Source organism: Eutrema salsugineum, unplaced genomic scaffold (assembly GCF_000478725.1).
Source record: "Eutrema salsugineum unplaced genomic scaffold, Eutsalg1_0 scaffold_13, whole genome shotgun sequence".
In the NCBI taxonomy this organism is placed as follows: Eukaryota; Viridiplantae; Streptophyta; class Magnoliopsida; order Brassicales; family Brassicaceae; genus Eutrema; species Eutrema salsugineum.
The window spans coordinates 1513844-1531132 of NW_006256885.1; the positions used below are offsets into that span (position 1 = coordinate 1513844).

The window sequence follows — 17289 nt, forward strand, 5'->3', positions numbered from 1 at the left end:
TTCTCTCGTCCTTTTACTTCAATTTCTAACCATTTCATTGTTGTTCAATTTTCTATTTAAGGCTCAGCCTTTTCTCAAGTAATTTTTTTAAATTGATTAATAATTTTCACGTTTCAACAAAACATATATTGTTTCTCTTTAATTTTGTCAACATGTATGACTTTTCTTTGTTGAATGATTGTGGACTTCTATGAATCCCTTAAATAAAAACTGTGGAAAACACGCATATACAAAATTTCTGGAATTAAAAGATTGGAAATATATATTAGCAGGTAAAAATTATGAACATGTAATTTGATACTTAAATGTATTTCCCATGATAAATCCAATAAATTGCGTCAAACAAATTCGAGTTACAGGTTGAGTACGGTTGATTTGGTAGCTAAAAGAATTTTTCTAACATTGAACTGATTCAGGTAATAATTAAACCAAAAACTAAATATTTTGGGTAATTTGGAAAGTTTTAAAATATTTTGAGAAATTTAGAGAACCAACGATCTGAAGCCATGTTCCACTCAATCTCCTTATACGCTATACCGTTGGAATAAAATAAAGAGAAATTAGGTGGAAGAACATGTTTCAATGTCCAAATTGGCACTATTATTTTATTATATTTAATGGGTGAGAAATTATTCAGCACCTACCCTCTCTTTTTAACAATGTTATTCGATATAATACAGTAGCATTGTAAACTTTTTTATATCTCACAATATTTTACTTTTTCACAAAAAAAAATTTCTTTCTTACAGAAAAAAGTTTTTTCTACATAATAGACCCATTCTTTTTCTTCAAGTTTGAAATTCAAAATCTTCTTTTTTTTCAACTCTTCCTCCCTTTTCTCTCTCAAGCTCTTCCTTCTAAGCTCGGTAGACGAGAATAATCCACCGCTACGCCTACATTTCTCGACTCCAAAGTCGTAGTTCTTCCATCACTGCTGAGTGACCGGTATAATTTTCAATCTCAGCTGTCATTTCGTTTGCTCAGCTCGATTTTCTCGTTTGTTCTCATTTTTCCACAAATAACATCTCTGTAATTCTAGGTCTAGCATTACAGTATACTTAATACTAATATCTAGGACTGCGTTTGTCAACTCGTGTTGCTTGTTTTCTGTGTAATCACATGTTTTTAATGTTAGATCTAGTTTTAGAGATTGGTTAATAGTTTGATTACAAAAATGGAGTGAACAATCCAGATCTACGCTTTTTAGATCTTACTTTCGGTAATACATCATTGATAGTAGTCGACTACTGGTTGCATAACGCCTATTCTAATAGCCTACATAACTATTCTATATGAATTGTTCACCCCATTTTTCAAATTGCGTAGTTATCTACGTGAATTAAATTGTTTTATATAACTATTATTAGTTGTCTACTTTTTTGTCAAATCTCTGTGTAATTATTTGTCTATTAATAGTTGTCTACTTTTCGTTTAGTTTTCAGAATGGCCAACATTCCTCTAGCTACAGACGCATCCCCTATTGAACCTCTCTGTGTATCGGTGAATCATGTGCTTCTAAATTTATTGTGGTCAACTTAGATGTTAGTTGTTTTTCTATAAATAGTTGTATACTTTATCTTTGTTCAGGTCGCTTAATAGTTGTCTACTTTATCTTTGTTGTCTACTAATATTTGTCTTATATTTGTCCACTAATAGTGTCTACTTTATTAGTATATACAGAATGGCAAACAATGTATTTCTCCAGCTTCGTATGTATTGATCGATCTCTTTGTAAGAGTAGAGAGAGAATCTGCGGACTTCAGCTACTATTTTTCTATTAAAAGTTGTCTACTTTATTAATATATACAGATGGCAAACAATGTATTTCTCCAGCTTCGGATGTATTGATCGATGTCTTTGTAAGAGTAGAGAGAGAATCTGCGGACTTCAGCTACTATTTTTCTATTAATAGTTGTCTACTTTATCTTTGTTCAGGTTGCTTAATAGTTGTCTACTTTATCTTTGTTGTCTACTAATAGTTGTCTTATATTTGTCTACTAATAGTTGTATACTTTATTAATATATACAGATGGCAAACAATGTATTTCTCCAGCTTTGGATGTATTGATCGATGTCTTTGTAAGAGTAGAGAGAGAATCTGTAGACTTCAGCTGCTAGACCGTATATTCCTCGAATACGGTTGGAAACACCAGTTGAAGTGCTGTGAGCATTGCTACCTGTTCACTCATTACCGAGGAATGTTCTCGTGCCTTAGGTATCTACCATAGTAAACTACCTATGTATAGATGACCATGTTATGTACTCTCGTTATGAATCTTGTAGTCAACTACTATTTAATTATGAACATCTCGCGTTGCATTTGTAGCATACTACTTTATCTGTGTATTAATTGTTATATACCTTTTAATTGTAGTTGAAATTTTTGTATCTGATACTTAGCATTACTTGCTATTAAGATGCCTAGCGTTATGTTCTCGGATTTCAAATAAATAACAAAATCGACAACAAAATAAAAAAGTCAGAAAATACCCCTATTATGTTGTTCATAATAGCCTTGCGAAGAAACACTAACATAACAGATCCGAATTCAAAGTCTGTTAAAGATCAGGTTTGTAATTGTATAAATATAGTCAAACATTTTATAGTCTCCTTTTTTGTATTCATCTACTGTAACTATTCAGGCAACCGAGGATATTGCAGACTTCTCAGATCTGAATTCCAAGTCTGCTAAGTTCAAGTTCGTATTCATCTATTAATAGTCATATATTTTATAATAGCTTTTTTATTCCTCTAGTGATATTGTTTAGGCAACCAAGAATATGTTAGATTTTCCAGATCCAAATTCTGAATTCGCTAAAGTTCAGGTTCGTATACATCTAATAGTAACTATCTATTTTATAATTATTTTTATTAGTTTCATGATACTGTTCAAGCAACCGAGGATACGTCAGACCTCCCAGATTCGAATTTCAAATCCGCTAACGACCAAATTTGTATTTATCTATTTGTAGCTGTCTATTTTGTATATAAATGATTATTTTGATTTATATACTATTACTGCTTAGACCACCGATGATAATGCAGGTGCAGATATTCAGACCCGAATTCTGAGTTAGATAAAAGACAGGTTTGTATCCATCTATTAATAGTTGTCTATGTAATTTATATATGTAATCGCATATGTCTTCTATTTATTTTGACTGTTCAGGTTACTGATGATAATGCTGGCCGAATCGATCCAAATACCGAAGAAGCTCGGGAATATGTAGGTAATCGACTTTTAATATCCGTCTATTTATGTATAAATTGTAGACACTACTATCATTCTAAAATCGATTTTTTATTATTTTTATTATCTTAAAAATAGGCACTGCTATTGTTCCAAAGTTGATGGTAGCGTCTCAAACTTTACAAAAAAGATATATAATTTTCGTGTCAGAGATAAAGCAGTGTTAGAGATAAAGGAGCAATGGGTTTATGGTATTTTCCCCACCCAAAAAGCAGTTGACTATTGCTATTTTGTTAATTGACCGATTTTGGACGCTATTTCTCTAATTGTCAGATAAAAACCTATTATTCTTACAAATCACCCTAAAATAAATCATTCCAAACATATAATTTAAGTATATTAACAAATAGTTAAATACGGGTATACAAGACAGAAAAATTGGGGATATATATGAGTCGGGTCGAGAACCCGTCCCGAAATGGATAAGTGTAATTTCAGTCGTAAATCATTGAAAGGTACATCTGAGCGCACGTTAAAAATGACAAAATTATTAATATCTATAATACAGACCTGTGAGTCTGTGACCTGTCGTCGACCAAGAGAAAATGGGTACTATTATGGATCCGTGCATGCCTCCAAGAACCTAGCTCATGTTTGACAATTTGTTTTGTTGACATTGTTTGATGCATGCTTTTGTTAGACGTTTCTTTATAAAAAAAAATATAAAAGTTTCTGATGTTTTTTTAATTATGTTTTATAATAGCTAGCTTTAACAATTTTGTAATCTTTTGAATATTCATATCATGTATTAAAGAAGCTTTTCATCTAAAATCGTCTCTTAATCGTACTAAACCTAGTTTGGACAAACTAACCGATGATTATACATAGTAGAAGTCATAATTATTGGAATGACTTTTTAATTTATAAGATGGTTAAAGGTGAAAGAGTTACTCCATAATATGGTTATCCGTCTAGGAAAACGAATGTTGATTATTTAGATAAATAACATGTGATATTTGGTGATTGTAATTGTAACGTAATAACGTAAACCAATCATAAACTCAATTGAAATGTTGAATATGATAATTTTTTTTTCTACATGTCAACAATGATCCAGCGTATAAATATTAGATTATATATAAATACGAAGTTAGCTATCTAGTCTTTTTATTCCTCTTCCTTCACTATTTAACTCATCTCCTCTCCACCATTGTTGCCACCCCCACCACCATTAATCACCATCATCATACGTGTAACCTTTCGTTCTTCTTGTTAGTCTTGAGCAAAAATTCTCAAATGACTCTCTCTGCATTTGGATTTCCTTTTTACTTAAGTAGAGAAACTTCCATAGATTATTGCAAATCCACTTCTTTATCTTCTTCTCAATCTTTGGCTACATATCTTACATCACTATGCCGGAGAAGTACCATTTCTCTTGTATGATTTTTCTTCTTCCTCTTTTGTTGTTACTTTTTGATTATTATATGAGCTTGCGTTTAATAGAAATCCTGCAAAATATCAACGAGAAACCACACTGGTTTCTATGTTTTTTTTTTGGTTCATTTCAAAAATGTGAGATATGTTCAAGGAAATAGTTTGTTTTGACATGAAACTGTAAGCTTAATTTGTGAAAGTTTGAGATTCTTTTGAGAATGTTAGATGAGTTTGAGAATTTTTTTTCTTTTAGTTTTTGTTTTTTCACTGATAAAATTGAATATTAAATGTTGAGATTGACTCTGTATCATGTTTATTATTTTTTGTTTGTTCAGTCAAAAATAAGGACAAGAGTAAATGGCTCACTTGTAGAGAAGGGTGAATATGATTCCATTAGACCACCAACTCCTATATTAGACACAATCAACCATCCAATTCACATGAAAAATTTGTCCATCAAGGTATTGTTCTTAACCTTAAGCAATTTGATTCATCTGTTTACTCTTTACAATTTGTTTTCTCTCAAATCGAAAAATGAAATGATGGACTAAATGATTTATACTCTTTGGAATCGGAAATTATGTAGGAACTCAAAGTTCTTTCGGACGAGCTTAGGTCTGATATTATCTTTCATGTTTCTAAAACCGGGGGACATTTAGGTTCCAATCTCGGTGTTGTTGAGCTTACAGTGGCTCTTCATTACATCTTCAATACTCCTCATGATAAGATCCTTTGGGATGTTGGTCATCAGGTTGGTTTATCTTGTTTGTGATGTAAATTCCATTTTGAGCAAACCGTTTTCCTTTAGCTACACAAGTTCTAACCTGTTTTTGTCTCTTTAATGGTCTTATCCTCACAAGATCCTAACGGGGAGAAGAGAAAAGATGAAGACACTGAGACAAACCAATGGCCTGTCCGGTTTCACCAAGCGAGGAGAGAGTGAGCATGATTCCTTTGGCACTGGACATAGTTCAACCACAATATCTGCTGGCTTAGGTAAGGTTCTTTCTTTTGTGAGAAGATAGTAACAATAAAGATAGTGATTCAAAATGAGGAGTCATGATCTTGATTATGAAATAGGGATGGCTGTGGGAAGGGACTTGAAGGGTAGGAATAACAACGTGGTTGCAGTTATAGGCGATGGTGCCATGACAGCTGGACAAGCTTATGAAGCCATGAACAATGCTGGCTACATTGACTCTGACATGATTGTGATTCTCAATGAAAACAAGCAAGTCTCTCTGCCTACTGCTAACTTGGATGGACCAACTCCACCTGTTGGAGCTCTGAGTAGTGCTCTTAGTAAGTTACAGCCTAAACGTCCTCTTAGGGAACTGAGAGAAGCTGCAAAGGCAAGTATTGTTCTTTTGTTTTAGTTATATTATTAACTTTTCGGGAAATGAAAGTTTCATATGTTGTTTACAGGGCGTGACAAAGAAAATTGGGGGATCAATGCACCAACTAGCTTCAAAAGTAGATGAATATGCTCGTAGAGTGATTAGTGGAACCGGTTCAACACTATTTGAAGAACTTGGTCTCTACTATATTGGTCCAGTTGATGGACACGACATAGATGATTTGGTCACCATTCTCAAAGAAGTAAAGAGAACCAGAACCATAGGACCGGTTCTTCGTGACTGAGAAAGGTCGTGGATATCCTTACGCAGAGAAAGCTGATGATAAGTATCATGGTAAAACTGATTCACATATATATTTCTCTTACTTGACTATGCGTTCTTGGATTGATTCATATTTCTTCTTATTGTTTCAGTCGTTGTGAAATTTGATCCAGCAACAGGTAAACAGTTTAAAAACATTGGTGAGACTCAGTCTTACTCTACATATTTTGCCGAGGCCTTGATTGCAGAAGCAGAGGAAGACAAAAATGTGGTTGCTATTCATGCAGCTATGGGAGGTGGGACTGGTTTAAATCTCTTCCAACGCCGTTTCCCTACAAGGTGTTTCGATGTCGGTATAGCAGAACAACATGCAGTTACTTTCGCTGCTGGTCTTGCCTGTGAAGGCCTTAAGCCATTTTGTGCAATCAACTCGTCTTTCATGCAACGAGCTTATGACCAAGTAAACTCACACATTGACAATTTGTGTTCTTATCTAACAAAAACATTAGACTGACTCTGTTTTGTTGTATGCTGTGTTTGTTGTTGAAGGTTGTACACGATGTTGATTTACAGAAACTACCTGTGAGATTTGCGATAGACAGAGCAGGACTTGTGGGAGCAGATGGTCCAACGCATTGTGGAGCATTTTGATGTGATGTTTATGGCTTGTCTTCCAAACATGATAGTGATGGCTCCATCTGATGAAGCAGAGCTTTTTAACATGGTTGCAACCGCTGCAGCTATAGATGACCGTCCTTCTTGCTTCCGATATCCTAGAAGAAACGGTATTGGCGTTTCACTTCCTCATGGAAACAAAGGTGTCCCTCTTCAGGTATGTTTTCATAAAAAGATTTTGACATTTTGACATGAACATACAAGTTTTTTTTTAAAATCTTTTTTGTGGTTTATAATTTTAGATTGGAAAAGGTAGGATACTAAGGGAAGGAGAGAGGGTTGCACTCTTAGGATACGGATCAGCTATTCAGAATTGTTTAGAGGCTTCTTCTATACTTGATAAACGCGGATTAAAGATAACTGTAGCGGATGCAAGATTTTGCAAGCCGTTAGATATTGCTCTCATTCGCAACTTAGCTAAATCTCATGAGCTTTTGATCACGGTTGAAGAAGGATCTATTGGAGGGTTTGGATCCCATGTGGTACAGTTTCTAGCTCTTGATGGCCTTCTTGATGGGAAACTCAAGGTACATTACATTATTTTGCAAATTCTCTATTTCATTTTCAATCTTTTATCTCTCTGAACTTGTGTAATTTCTAATTTAAATGTTTTATCTCTTTAACAATAGTGGAGACCAATGGTACTACCTGATCGGTATATCGAGCACGGATCACCACTGGATCAACTAGCTGAAGCTGGCCTCACAGCTTCTCACATTGCAGCCACCGTACTTAACTTAATCGGGACACCTAGAGAAGCCTTGTTTTGGGAGTAATGAGATCTCCAATAGGTGGCTAGTACACACACGCACACACAAAGATTCTTAAATTCTACATGAGTAAAATAGAGTGCTCTATACACGGGATGCAACAGATATAATCGATTATAAATGTTCAAGAACTTTCACTTTCAACTATGCTAAGAGATAGAACATATGGCTTTTGGATTCTCATCGCTAAACCACATATATTATTATAATGTTCACGAGACTTTATATAATAAGATAATTTGTTAATTTTCTTCTTTTTTATCAGTCTGTACATATATATTGTTATTATATTCTACTTTATTAATTTTTGAAATTTCCCCTTTTTTTATCAGTCTATTTATTATTCTTGTTACTAATAACTTGGTGAAGACGAAAGGTTAAAACAGAAAAGTACAATCCACCTGCTCCCGACATATATAATAATTATATAGATACAAAACTTTTAGGTCTGTGCAATAAGAATAACAACTTCTAAAGAGCCACTCTTGATTTCTCATGGTATCAGAGACACTTGTTTTTTTCGCTCTCGATTTGAATGTCTTCTATTCTAGACTTTTTTTTCTTTTTCGACTCTTTGATCTTTGACCTAAGACGTTGATGGCAAACAATGCCCGAATTGTTGCCGCAACGACAAGGAGAACCATTTCCTCCTACGGCTTGACAACCGGTGACCCTAGCACGATTATCTCTCAGCCTCTTCTTAACAGCCGAAACTATGACGAATGGGCTCAGAACCTCCGTGTGGCTTTAAGCGCTCCGAAAAAGTTTGCTTTCATAGATAGAAGCATCCCAAAACCAGCGGATACTTGCCTGACCTCAAAGACTGGTTAGCTAATAACCACTTATTGGTTACTTGGATCAAGCTAACCATAGAACCGAAGCTGCGATCAAACATCTCTCATAAAGAAGTGGCCAAGGATCTTTGGGATCCCATCAAGAAACGTTTTGCAGTACTAAAGAGTGGAGCAAGATTCCAACAGCTCCGTGGTGCTCTCGTGAATTTTCGACAGATGGGATCCTCCATGGAAGACTACTTTGGGAGATTGACAAAGATTTGGGATTCAATGAATGAATGCTCCACAAGCAAGACATGTGGATGTGGGAAGTGCAAGTGCGATCTGGTGTCCGCCCATGAAAAAGAACGTGATACAATTCGGCGTTGATGATTTTCTTTTCGGTCTTGATGATGTACACAGTGCGGTGCGATCTCAAATATGCGCTCAAGTTCCTTTCCCCGACCTTGATACTGTGTATCAAACTATTGTGCAAAACGAAACGATATTCAGAGATCTTCCAAAGGATTTGGTAGAGGATGAGATACTCTGCCACGTTCCGGCCACGTATCTGAAACGATTGGGATCTACTTGCAAACGATGGAACCGTTTGTTTAATGGTGATGGGAGGTTCGCAAGAAAGCACACTGACAAAGCCGCCGCGAAGCAGTTACTGGTGCTCATGAAGACCAGGGCATACAGGATTTGTCTGATAGTCTTCGACCTCGAGGGACCAGTTCCATCTGTAGAGGTAAAAAGTGAGCTTAGCCTAGTCGATTCGGATTCAGCCCCATTCGACATATATCGAGTCTTTCACTGTGACGGCTTGTTGTTGTGCACCTCCCAAAACAGCTTTAGGTTCGTCGTTTGGAACCCGTTTACTGGTGAAACCAGGTGGTTCCGACCCAGTAGTCGTGGCCAGAAAGGCTACCGCACCTTTGTTCTCGGATACTCCCAAGAAGATAACAAAAAGAGCTACAAAGTCTTGAGCTCTATTCGTGGTAGAAAATATTTTGAAATCCACGAGTTCAGCTCTGATTCATGGAGGATGCTTGATGATGTCATCCCTCCAGGCTGGACCGGTGATTTCACTTATCTCACCGTGTCGTTGAAGGGAAGCACTTACTGGTTCGCTTCAGATGGAACAAAAGCGCAACGCAACGCATCCTTGCTCAAGTTTGATTATTCAACAGAGAAATCTGTACCTGTGCCTCTTCCCTATCAGTGTGTTTGGTTGGAAATTGCTGGTCTTTCCGTTGTGAAAGAAGAGAAACTTTCCGTGTAATTACAGCGCGTTATTACATGCAATACTGAGATATGGGTGACAAATAAGATTGATGAGACCACCCATGTGGTGTCGTCGTGGAGCAAGGTCTTAGCTTTGGATTTGAGCCATGCAGATCTTCAAATTGTTTACTATACAAATTTCTTGCTCGACGAGGACAAGAAAGTCGTAATGATTTGTGAGAATTGGCTTGACATGGAAGACGAGACCGAGACCAAGAACAAAGACGTGATATACATTGTTGGGGAGGATAATAAAGTCACACAAGTGGCTTTTGGACTTGAAATAACATATGTTCGCCAGCTATTCTTAATTATGTTCCAAGTTTGGTTCAAATCGAGCCAGCCCGAGGCAAAAGGAAAAGAGTTGACCTGTAATCTCCTTTTGTTGCCTGCATCTTGGGCCCGATGTGGCTAAATAAGCTCTACATGTAACATCTCTCTCTTTTTTTTTTTTTTTTATACGTATTCGGTATTTCTCATTAAGTTATATCATGGTGTCATGTTCTTTGAATAACCGTTTGGAATGATATTTTATTAAAATGTGGTATTATTATCAAATGTTTCAACTCCCCAGTGTTCCTTGCTTCAAAGTTTAAACACACTTTTTAAGTTTTAAGATCAATTCTTGTCTCCTACATAGAAGCATCATCTCTAAAGAAGTCCAAAGTTTCAAGCTTTTCTTGTTTGACTTGAACGTTGCCATCGAAAACAGCTTGACTAGAGGAATGAGCAACAATGCAACTTGTGGTGCTGCCGCAAACAGCCTCGAGGATGGTCTAAACCAATTTCTGCTAAGGAGATCAAGAGTCTGCTCGTTAACACACTTATGAAACGTGGTCAACACGGTGACAGTTTGTTTTAGTTTACTTAGACCAAAACTAAACTACTTTGTTACTAAAAAGACAAGAAGAGAATCAGCACCTGTCGGACGAAAGTCCACTTGATATGAGCAGCAGGCAGCAGCCATAGATTCTTTCTGCAAGTAAGAATGCTTAACATTGGCATTCTTTTGTATAACAAATTCTAAACCAGTCTTAGTTAAAGTAAAACTGAACTTTCAGTTTCTGCAAACCAATTCATTCACATTCAAGAATGTTTTTGTGTGTGATTTATTATGTCTAGTTTCAAACTAAGCTATGATTAAGAGATACAACATATGGCTTTTGGATTCTCGTCGCTAAACCACATAAATTTCTCTAACTCCTTATCATTATACCCGAAAACCGACTCATCCCCAAAACCGATCAGTTCCATATCTATCTCGAGAACATCCTCGTCCTTACTAGATTCTTCATCTTTCTCTTCGTTCACTACAATCTTCACTCTTTTGCCTGTCTTCTTCTTTAGTTTCTTCATCAACTTCTTCGGATCAATCTTACCCTTTACCACAACCTTGTGACTATTCATATCCGTCACAAATGTTTCCACACCTATTCGTAGAACATTCAAAATAACAAACTTCTTGAAAACATGGAGATATACTGTGAAACCAATCTAAAAATTGTATAAGGAAACGTTACTTTTGGTTTTTACCTTTGTATTTGGAAATAACTCGAGCGATTTTTCTCTCGCATTCGTTGCAATGCATCGATATATTGAATTCGACTTCCATATACTACAAAACATATCATGAATATTTGAAAACAGAATCAAGTATTGTAAGAAACAGTTGAAAGCAGAGGATTAAGAAGAAAAAAAAAACGATGGTGTGCAAGTGTGATCTTACTCTGACATTATCCTTTTTCTTTTCTTTCGTCATTGGTGACTTGGACAATCGGTTCTGTTAACTTTCCGACAAAATATATTGTCGAAGCGACAAGAGATGTCTCAGCGTCAAAAGGGTCAAAATTCTGTAGTTTTTGAATCTTTGATGAAATGGCGGTTCAGATTTGGGATAGTAGTTATTGACGGTTAATCCAGTTCGGTTTTATTGTATTCGACTTAAATAATTGACTTTATTTTAAACCTGATGATTCTTTTTACTTCAACTATATTGATTAGACCCTCCTTTTTTTTTCTTCTTTTCTGTAACTAGTAATTTGTAATGTTTGTAATTCAACTTTATACCCATGGTTTTGGCTAAGATTAAAGAAGACAAAATAAACACTACGATGATCCTTAGTTTAAGGTAAATTTTCAATCATTTTCAAATTTTTACATATTTTTTTCCTATCACCCTTTAAGGTAAATTACCCTTAAAGGTAAAGTTTTGTTTTTCTACAATTTTTTTTCTGTTTAATCATTTACTCGTCATTTGCTGGTAAGTATGCTATAGCTAAAATGATTAAAACTTCAAAAGTAACATGTTGGGTTCAAGATTTACGTTGGCCAGTGTTGAGAGTCCAACCAATTATTTGTATCACTCAAATCCAACTCTCCTAATAAAATGAAAATAATAAAATGAAAATAATAAAACTCCAACCAGTTTATAATTAGACGAGTTGAAGCCAAAGACAAGAACATATTACATATTACATATACAACCACTTTCTAATCTATGTAATGAACTGGATCTAAAACAGAGCTTTCATACAAGGAAATATTTTGATCACATTTCCTCCTTTACCCTCTACGGCGTTGGAACTCACCTTTCCCATCTCTGATCCATATCGTTGACCGCGTTCTCCTAACATGATCAGCGAAGAGACGGTACCTAGTTCAAGATTCAGAAGAAGAGGCATGAATGAGATGATGCAAAGCTTGGTTTCGAAAAATACAAGAATCTCTTGTCATATAACAAATACCAACCTCTCGTACTCTAGCTTTTGAGTAACTATCCCATTCAGCAGTAACTCTGAGCTATAGACCTCTGCCCCTGAGGAAAGAAAAGAAAATGATAAAACGTGAATTCCTATGAAACTCTACTACATAAATCACCAGGAGTTTCAGACCAAACTGTAATTCACCTCTTTCAAGGAACGGTATGCTCATATCGCGATCCTCTTCACAAGATAAGACCAGAAGATTCTCCGGGACCTTATCTGCGCTTAAGGCAGATCTTCCGAGTCTTTCTACAGGCTGGATTTTATTTTCAGTATGAATCAGTTTGGAGAGAAAAAGTTATGAAGATTATTATTTTCAGTTTTTATGCAAATGAAAGTTGTAGAAAGGCGAAGAAATGATTACCACTCCATGAACTGCCTTAACCAATGTCGTGATTGTGTTTAGACCAGGCTTTGTATTTGGGGTGATAAAGACTCTTCTCCCCTGAAGTGGTGTAAAGATAATGAGCACAAAAGGAAAAAAAAAAAAAAAGCTAAAAGAAAAGGAACTGAAATCAAAAGAGTGTTAGATACCTGTAGTAGAGGATATTGGCGTGCACGAGCCAAAGAAACTCCCATGTTGAAACCGAATTCGTTCTCCTTCTTTGAGTCTCTGAGTATGTAAGGATCCTCGTCAACATATATGTTTACTTGATCGATGCTTTCAAGCCATTGTGTTGTCACCACCGGCTTGCCTGAAGCGATTGCTTCCAGCATGTTCCTTGTGCGCACAAAGTTATCCGCTACAAAGTGTGTTGCCTCCATCATGGAGGATGCTTCCGAGATATCAAACCTAGCCAAAATCTGTTAAGCAGAAGCCATATTGTTAGAAGTTCACTTTTGTGTAGAATTAGTTAATGCAAAACTGAAATTTCACTAACCAACTGCGAAAACAAAAGACAGAGGAATAGGTTCACAAAGTCAAAGATAACTTGAATAACAGTTAGAAACTCAAATTGTACCTTCTTCTGATGCTTGGTCATATCTTCATCAAGATGCTGGCTGAACAAGACACGTACACTACCCAAATCTCTTCTCTTTCTTGTACTCTTCGTCTCGTGAATAGGTTCCACTAATGGTGAGGTTAAGCTACGGAATTCCCTTGTAGTGTTTGATTTACGTGAATCCTTGCAAGAAAGTCTATGATACTCGTCTCCCATGCATATAGGTGATACATTCTTTGAAGGCGCCTTAGACTTAACTGGAGTATCAAAAGCGGGATCTGAACTCCTCCCTGCCTCATTAACCTGATCTTGCGAAATACGAGCTGATCTTCTCTGCTTGGGATAACTCAACACCTCTGCTTCAAATCCAGTTGATTGCTTAAGTTGCTTAGACGTAAAATGTTTGTTTGATAAATCTCTTCGTCTCTTCTCAGTACTTGACAAAGTAACTTCATCTGGCGTATCAAGTTTTTCATTCCTCGAACTATCCATATTCTTCTCACAAGCCTTAGCAAGAATTGACCTAGCCTTCTTGGTTTTTGGTTTCAACGATTCATCATCATTCTCCACAGCCTGAATCCCCTTGATTCTCTTGGATTTCCTGGTACCAACTCCACGACTAGAAATGCCTCCTTCCCGTAGAGATTCCTTACCTATAGGACAATTTGGCTCAGGATCGATTTCCCTGGCGTCTCCAGAGTGCAGAGCATTGATCGCTTCAGCAGCCATTTGGGTATCAGGGCCTGCTTCTACCTCTTCACGCCTATCAAACATACTTGTATTACTTTCCTTGGAAATTTCATCCAACTCATCAACAAGATTCTTTTTAGTCTCTGGTGAAGCAGTCTGGAACTTCCTTCTCTTCCCGCTGCATGGACCTTCCTTATCAAGCTGGCCACCCTTTGAAGACCTTTCGATACTCTTCCCACAAGCTTTAGCAGGATTCGGGCTAGCCTTCTTCATTCTACTTTTCAACAATTCATCTTTACCCATAGCCTGAATCCTCTTTGTTCCCTTGGATTGTCTAGTAATGAATCCACCATTAGAAAACCCTCTCTCTTCTCCCGGTGACAGTTTCTTTCCTCTAAGACAACTTGCCTCAGCATCAAATTTTCCGCGGTCTCCAGAGCAAAAAGCATCAATAGCTTCAGCAGCCTCTTGTGCATCATACCCTAAAGCTACCAATTCACGCAAATCAGACATTCTATTATTACTGTCCTCGGAAACTGCATCTAACTCTTTGCCAAGATTCTTTTTAGCGGCCTGGACCTTCTTTTGGCTCCTAGTCACTCTATGCTGCAACAGTTGGGAATCAGAATGAGCCCTTCTTTTATCCACTGCAACTCCAAGTCCTCTACGACTTTCATGAATCAATTCTCTTTTCTGTTTTCTAGGCAAGGTAGAAGATTCCCGTGCTTTACTTGGAAAGCCAAAGAATTCTTCTCTTCTTCTACGATAAATATCACCCCCTCCTTCATCCTCACGGTTATCATCCCAGTCGAAAACATCGTTTTCAACAGCTCTCGCTTTGTAACTTACTTTCTTTGCTAACTCTTGTGGACCTTTAACACTCGGAACAGATTTTGATTTTTCTTCTTTTCTCCTTCCACAATCAGCTTCAACTTCAACAGCAAACTCTAAACATGACTCACTAATGAGTTTATCAACAATTTTAAGAGCACTGGCCTGAGATGCCTCACCAGGCTCTTGAGAGTCAATATAACTCAAACCAGGAGAAGGAAAGTTTTCTTCAGGCAAATCATCCTCAAGGAAAAGCTTCCTCGCTGTTCTATTTTCCTTTTTCTTTTCGACAGACATAGTGGGAGGGCATTTCTGATTCCCTAATTCTCCATCATTATATTCAAGACGAGAATTATGTGTGGCTCCTTGACCAGAGGAATGACAGTTGACTAAAGTAGAACAGTCACTGTTGAGAAGCTTTTGGGTTGCAACACGAGCTGCCACAGCAGAAGCACGAAAAGCTGCTGAACGAACTGAAGCAAACCTAGCCACCTTTTCTGGTAAAAGAAGAAAATTTCAGTAAATAAAAATGCTAATGGAAGAGGGAGCTTCAAACTCTTTAACAGTATTGAAGAGAACATATAGACAAAAGTTTGTACTTGAGAAGCATGCAATATTAAGAGACTAAAACGAAAAACTACAAACATTAATAATTTATTAAAAGAACACAAGGAAACACAACTACCTTAGTAGATAAAGAACTTCATCTCCAAGAAAAGATACAAAGATTAACAATGGGGTTAGACACCCAAGTACGAAAAACATGCTTATCACCACTATTGGCAAAGAATCTTTCTCATGCTTGGAAGACCAGCTAATGTAGAGTCTAGACATTGTGACCCAAGAAGCATGAACTTAACCCTAGTAGCCCAACTTTAATTTCTCACCAGAAGTAAAACGAGAACTTGATGCAAGAAAAGGGACATCAATATTTCATGTTTTTTTAAAAACAAACACTGCAATTTCGGTTAGAAACTCACCAGAGATTCCAGGTTCATTCGACCGAGTATCAACGGCACCTGTTTGTTTGATGTTTTGCTCTCTGTTATCCACACTCGGTGACGAATTTCCACCTCTTCTATGCGAGTCATCACAGTCAGAGAGCTCGCTGTTGTCCTCCAAGAAAACAGTAACATCATAATCACTATCCGCAACAACTTCATCATCAAAATGATCCAGCACCTGTGTAGCCAAGCCATCAGTAGCGTGGAGTAACTGTTTCCCTTCCACAAGTGGTTCTTCTTGAGTTTCAAATCCCAAATCCACAGCTTGAGTTTCACGACAAAGAAGAAAATCTTCGTTATCAAATTCAGCGTCTATGACCTGAGTCTCCATATACTCATCATTGATCCAGGCATCGTCCTCAAAAGGTGCTGTGTCCTGCATAAACCCATCGCCAAAATTCCCAAGGAAACGATCTTTACCTTCGCCTGACATACGCAACAAACAAGGTTAAGTAATATTAAACGAAGTAATATTAAATCCAGCGAAGTACCAAGGAAGCCACATAAAAATTTCCGAAATTCTCAAAATTCTCAAAATACAATCAATCACTCAGTAAAGTTGGGTTTTTTTTTTCCATTGGAAAGGAAAAGCAAAGAATCGGAGAAACCATTAACAGTTAAAAACTCAATCCGAACTATTGGTTGATATTGAGAAACCAGATCGATGTGAGAAAAAAAAAAATCGAAGCTTTATGAGAAATAAAGCCTAAAGAGACTGTTCAGTGATTACCAGAATCAGAGGGCGAAGAGGGAAGAGAATCAATCGGCTGGGTCTCTTGATTCTCAGAAAAGCTGTTCTTCACTTCACCCATTTCGATTCATACACTGACAAATCTCCGACAAACAGTACCCAACTCGACGGGATTGAATTCTCACCACGAAGATGTACGAAAGATTAAGAGGAGAATTTTCCGAATTTGACGGAGAGTGACGAATTTCGGCTAGATCCCAAAGAGAGGAGAAGAACAGCGAAGACAGTATTTAGGCGCGCAAAAGAGAGTAAAGCGTCTCGTTAGGGTTCGCGGGGAGTGTATACTTAACAAATCTGGAGGGAAATAACGTAAACTAATAATTTATATACTTAATTTCTACATAATAAGTAAAGATGGGCATTTGGTCTAGTGGTATGATTCTCGCTTAGGGTGCGAGAGGTCCCGAGTTCAATTCTCGGAATGCCCCTTTTTTAAAAAACCATTAGTTGGTATATCTTTTCCTCATTAATATACCTTGACAACTTTTGTATCACATACATTAGGACCAGAAAACAAAGACAAGGGTAAAGACCAAAGGAACCAAAATCCAACTCTATA

At 36.8% G+C, this 17289-nt stretch overlaps 4 protein-coding genes and 1 non-coding gene across 5 annotated transcripts; 3 read left to right on the forward strand and 2 right to left on the reverse strand.

The window, feature by feature from the left end:
* Positions 1-4419: 4419 nt before the first annotated feature.
* On the forward strand, positions 4420-7815 carry LOC18023518 (1-deoxy-D-xylulose-5-phosphate synthase, chloroplastic). Its single transcript, XM_024159786.1, is given in 12 exon segments — positions 4420-4627; positions 4960-5085; positions 5211-5375; positions 5485-5620; positions 5705-5976; positions 6050-6255; positions 6257-6315; positions 6396-6703; positions 6793-6888; positions 6890-7075; positions 7161-7445; positions 7548-7815. Coding segments are annotated over 12 exon segments (2127 nt in total). The 5' UTR covers positions 4420-4486; the 3' UTR covers positions 7695-7815.
* Positions 7816-8756: 941 nt separating this feature from the next.
* On the forward strand, positions 8757-10123 carry LOC18023519 (F-box protein ETP2). The gene is given in 2 exon segments (XM_024159214.1): positions 8757-10029; positions 10032-10123. Coding segments are annotated over 2 exon segments (1365 nt in total).
* A 765-nt stretch (positions 10124-10888) lies between these two features.
* Positions 10889-11507, reverse strand: LOC18023520 (heavy metal-associated isoprenylated plant protein 19). Its single transcript, XM_006406201.1, has 3 exons — positions 11475-11507; positions 11282-11363; positions 10889-11178 (listed from the first exon to the last, which is right to left on the reverse strand). The coding sequence occupies exons 1-3, from the start codon at positions 11505-11507 to the stop codon at positions 10889-10891; spliced, it is 405 nt and encodes a 134-aa protein (XP_006406264.1).
* Positions 11508-12094: 587 nt separating this feature from the next.
* On the reverse strand, positions 12095-16985 carry LOC18023521. Its single transcript, XM_006406202.2, has 8 exons — positions 16710-16985; positions 15956-16405; positions 13473-15472; positions 13045-13314; positions 12875-12955; positions 12655-12766; positions 12497-12563; positions 12095-12401 (listed from the first exon to the last, which is right to left on the reverse strand). The coding sequence occupies exons 1-8, from the start codon at positions 16789-16791 to the stop codon at positions 12311-12313; spliced, it is 3153 nt and encodes a 1050-aa protein (XP_006406265.2). The 5' UTR covers positions 16792-16985; the 3' UTR covers positions 12095-12310.
* A 101-nt stretch (positions 16986-17086) lies between these two features.
* Positions 17087-17158, forward strand: TRNAP-AGG. The gene has a single exon. It is a non-coding gene; the product is annotated as a tRNA-Pro (tRNA).
* Positions 17159-17289: the final 131 nt, after the last annotated feature.

What these genes read in the sequence shown, in the direction of transcription:
- LOC18023520 (XM_006406201.1), bottom strand. Translation starts at nt 11,507, where the DNA reads ATGACGAAAGAAAAGAAAAAGGATAATGTCAGA. An exon ending in AGAAAAAGGATAATGTCAGA is followed by an intron (nt 11,364 to 11,474) that starts GTAAGATCACAC and finishes TATGTTTTGTAG; the next exon opens with TATATGGAAGTCGAATTCAA. An exon ending in AGTTATTTCCAAATACAAAG is followed by an intron (nt 11,179 to 11,281) that starts GTAAAAACCAAA and finishes TTCTACGAATAG; the next exon opens with GTGTGGAAACATTTGTGACG.
- LOC18023521 (XM_006406202.2), bottom strand. Translation starts at nt 16,791, where the DNA reads ATGGGTGAAGTGAAGAACAGCTTTTCTGAGAATCAAGAGACCCAGCCG. An exon ending in TGACCAAGCATCAGAAGAAG is followed by an intron (nt 13,315 to 13,472) that starts GTACAATTTGAG and finishes TCTGCTTAACAG; the next exon opens with ATTTTGGCTAGGTTTGATAT. An exon ending in CAAAAGCTAGAGTACGAGAG is followed by an intron (nt 12,402 to 12,496) that starts GTTGGTATTTGT and finishes ATCTTGAACTAG; the next exon opens with GTACCGTCTCTTCGCTGATC.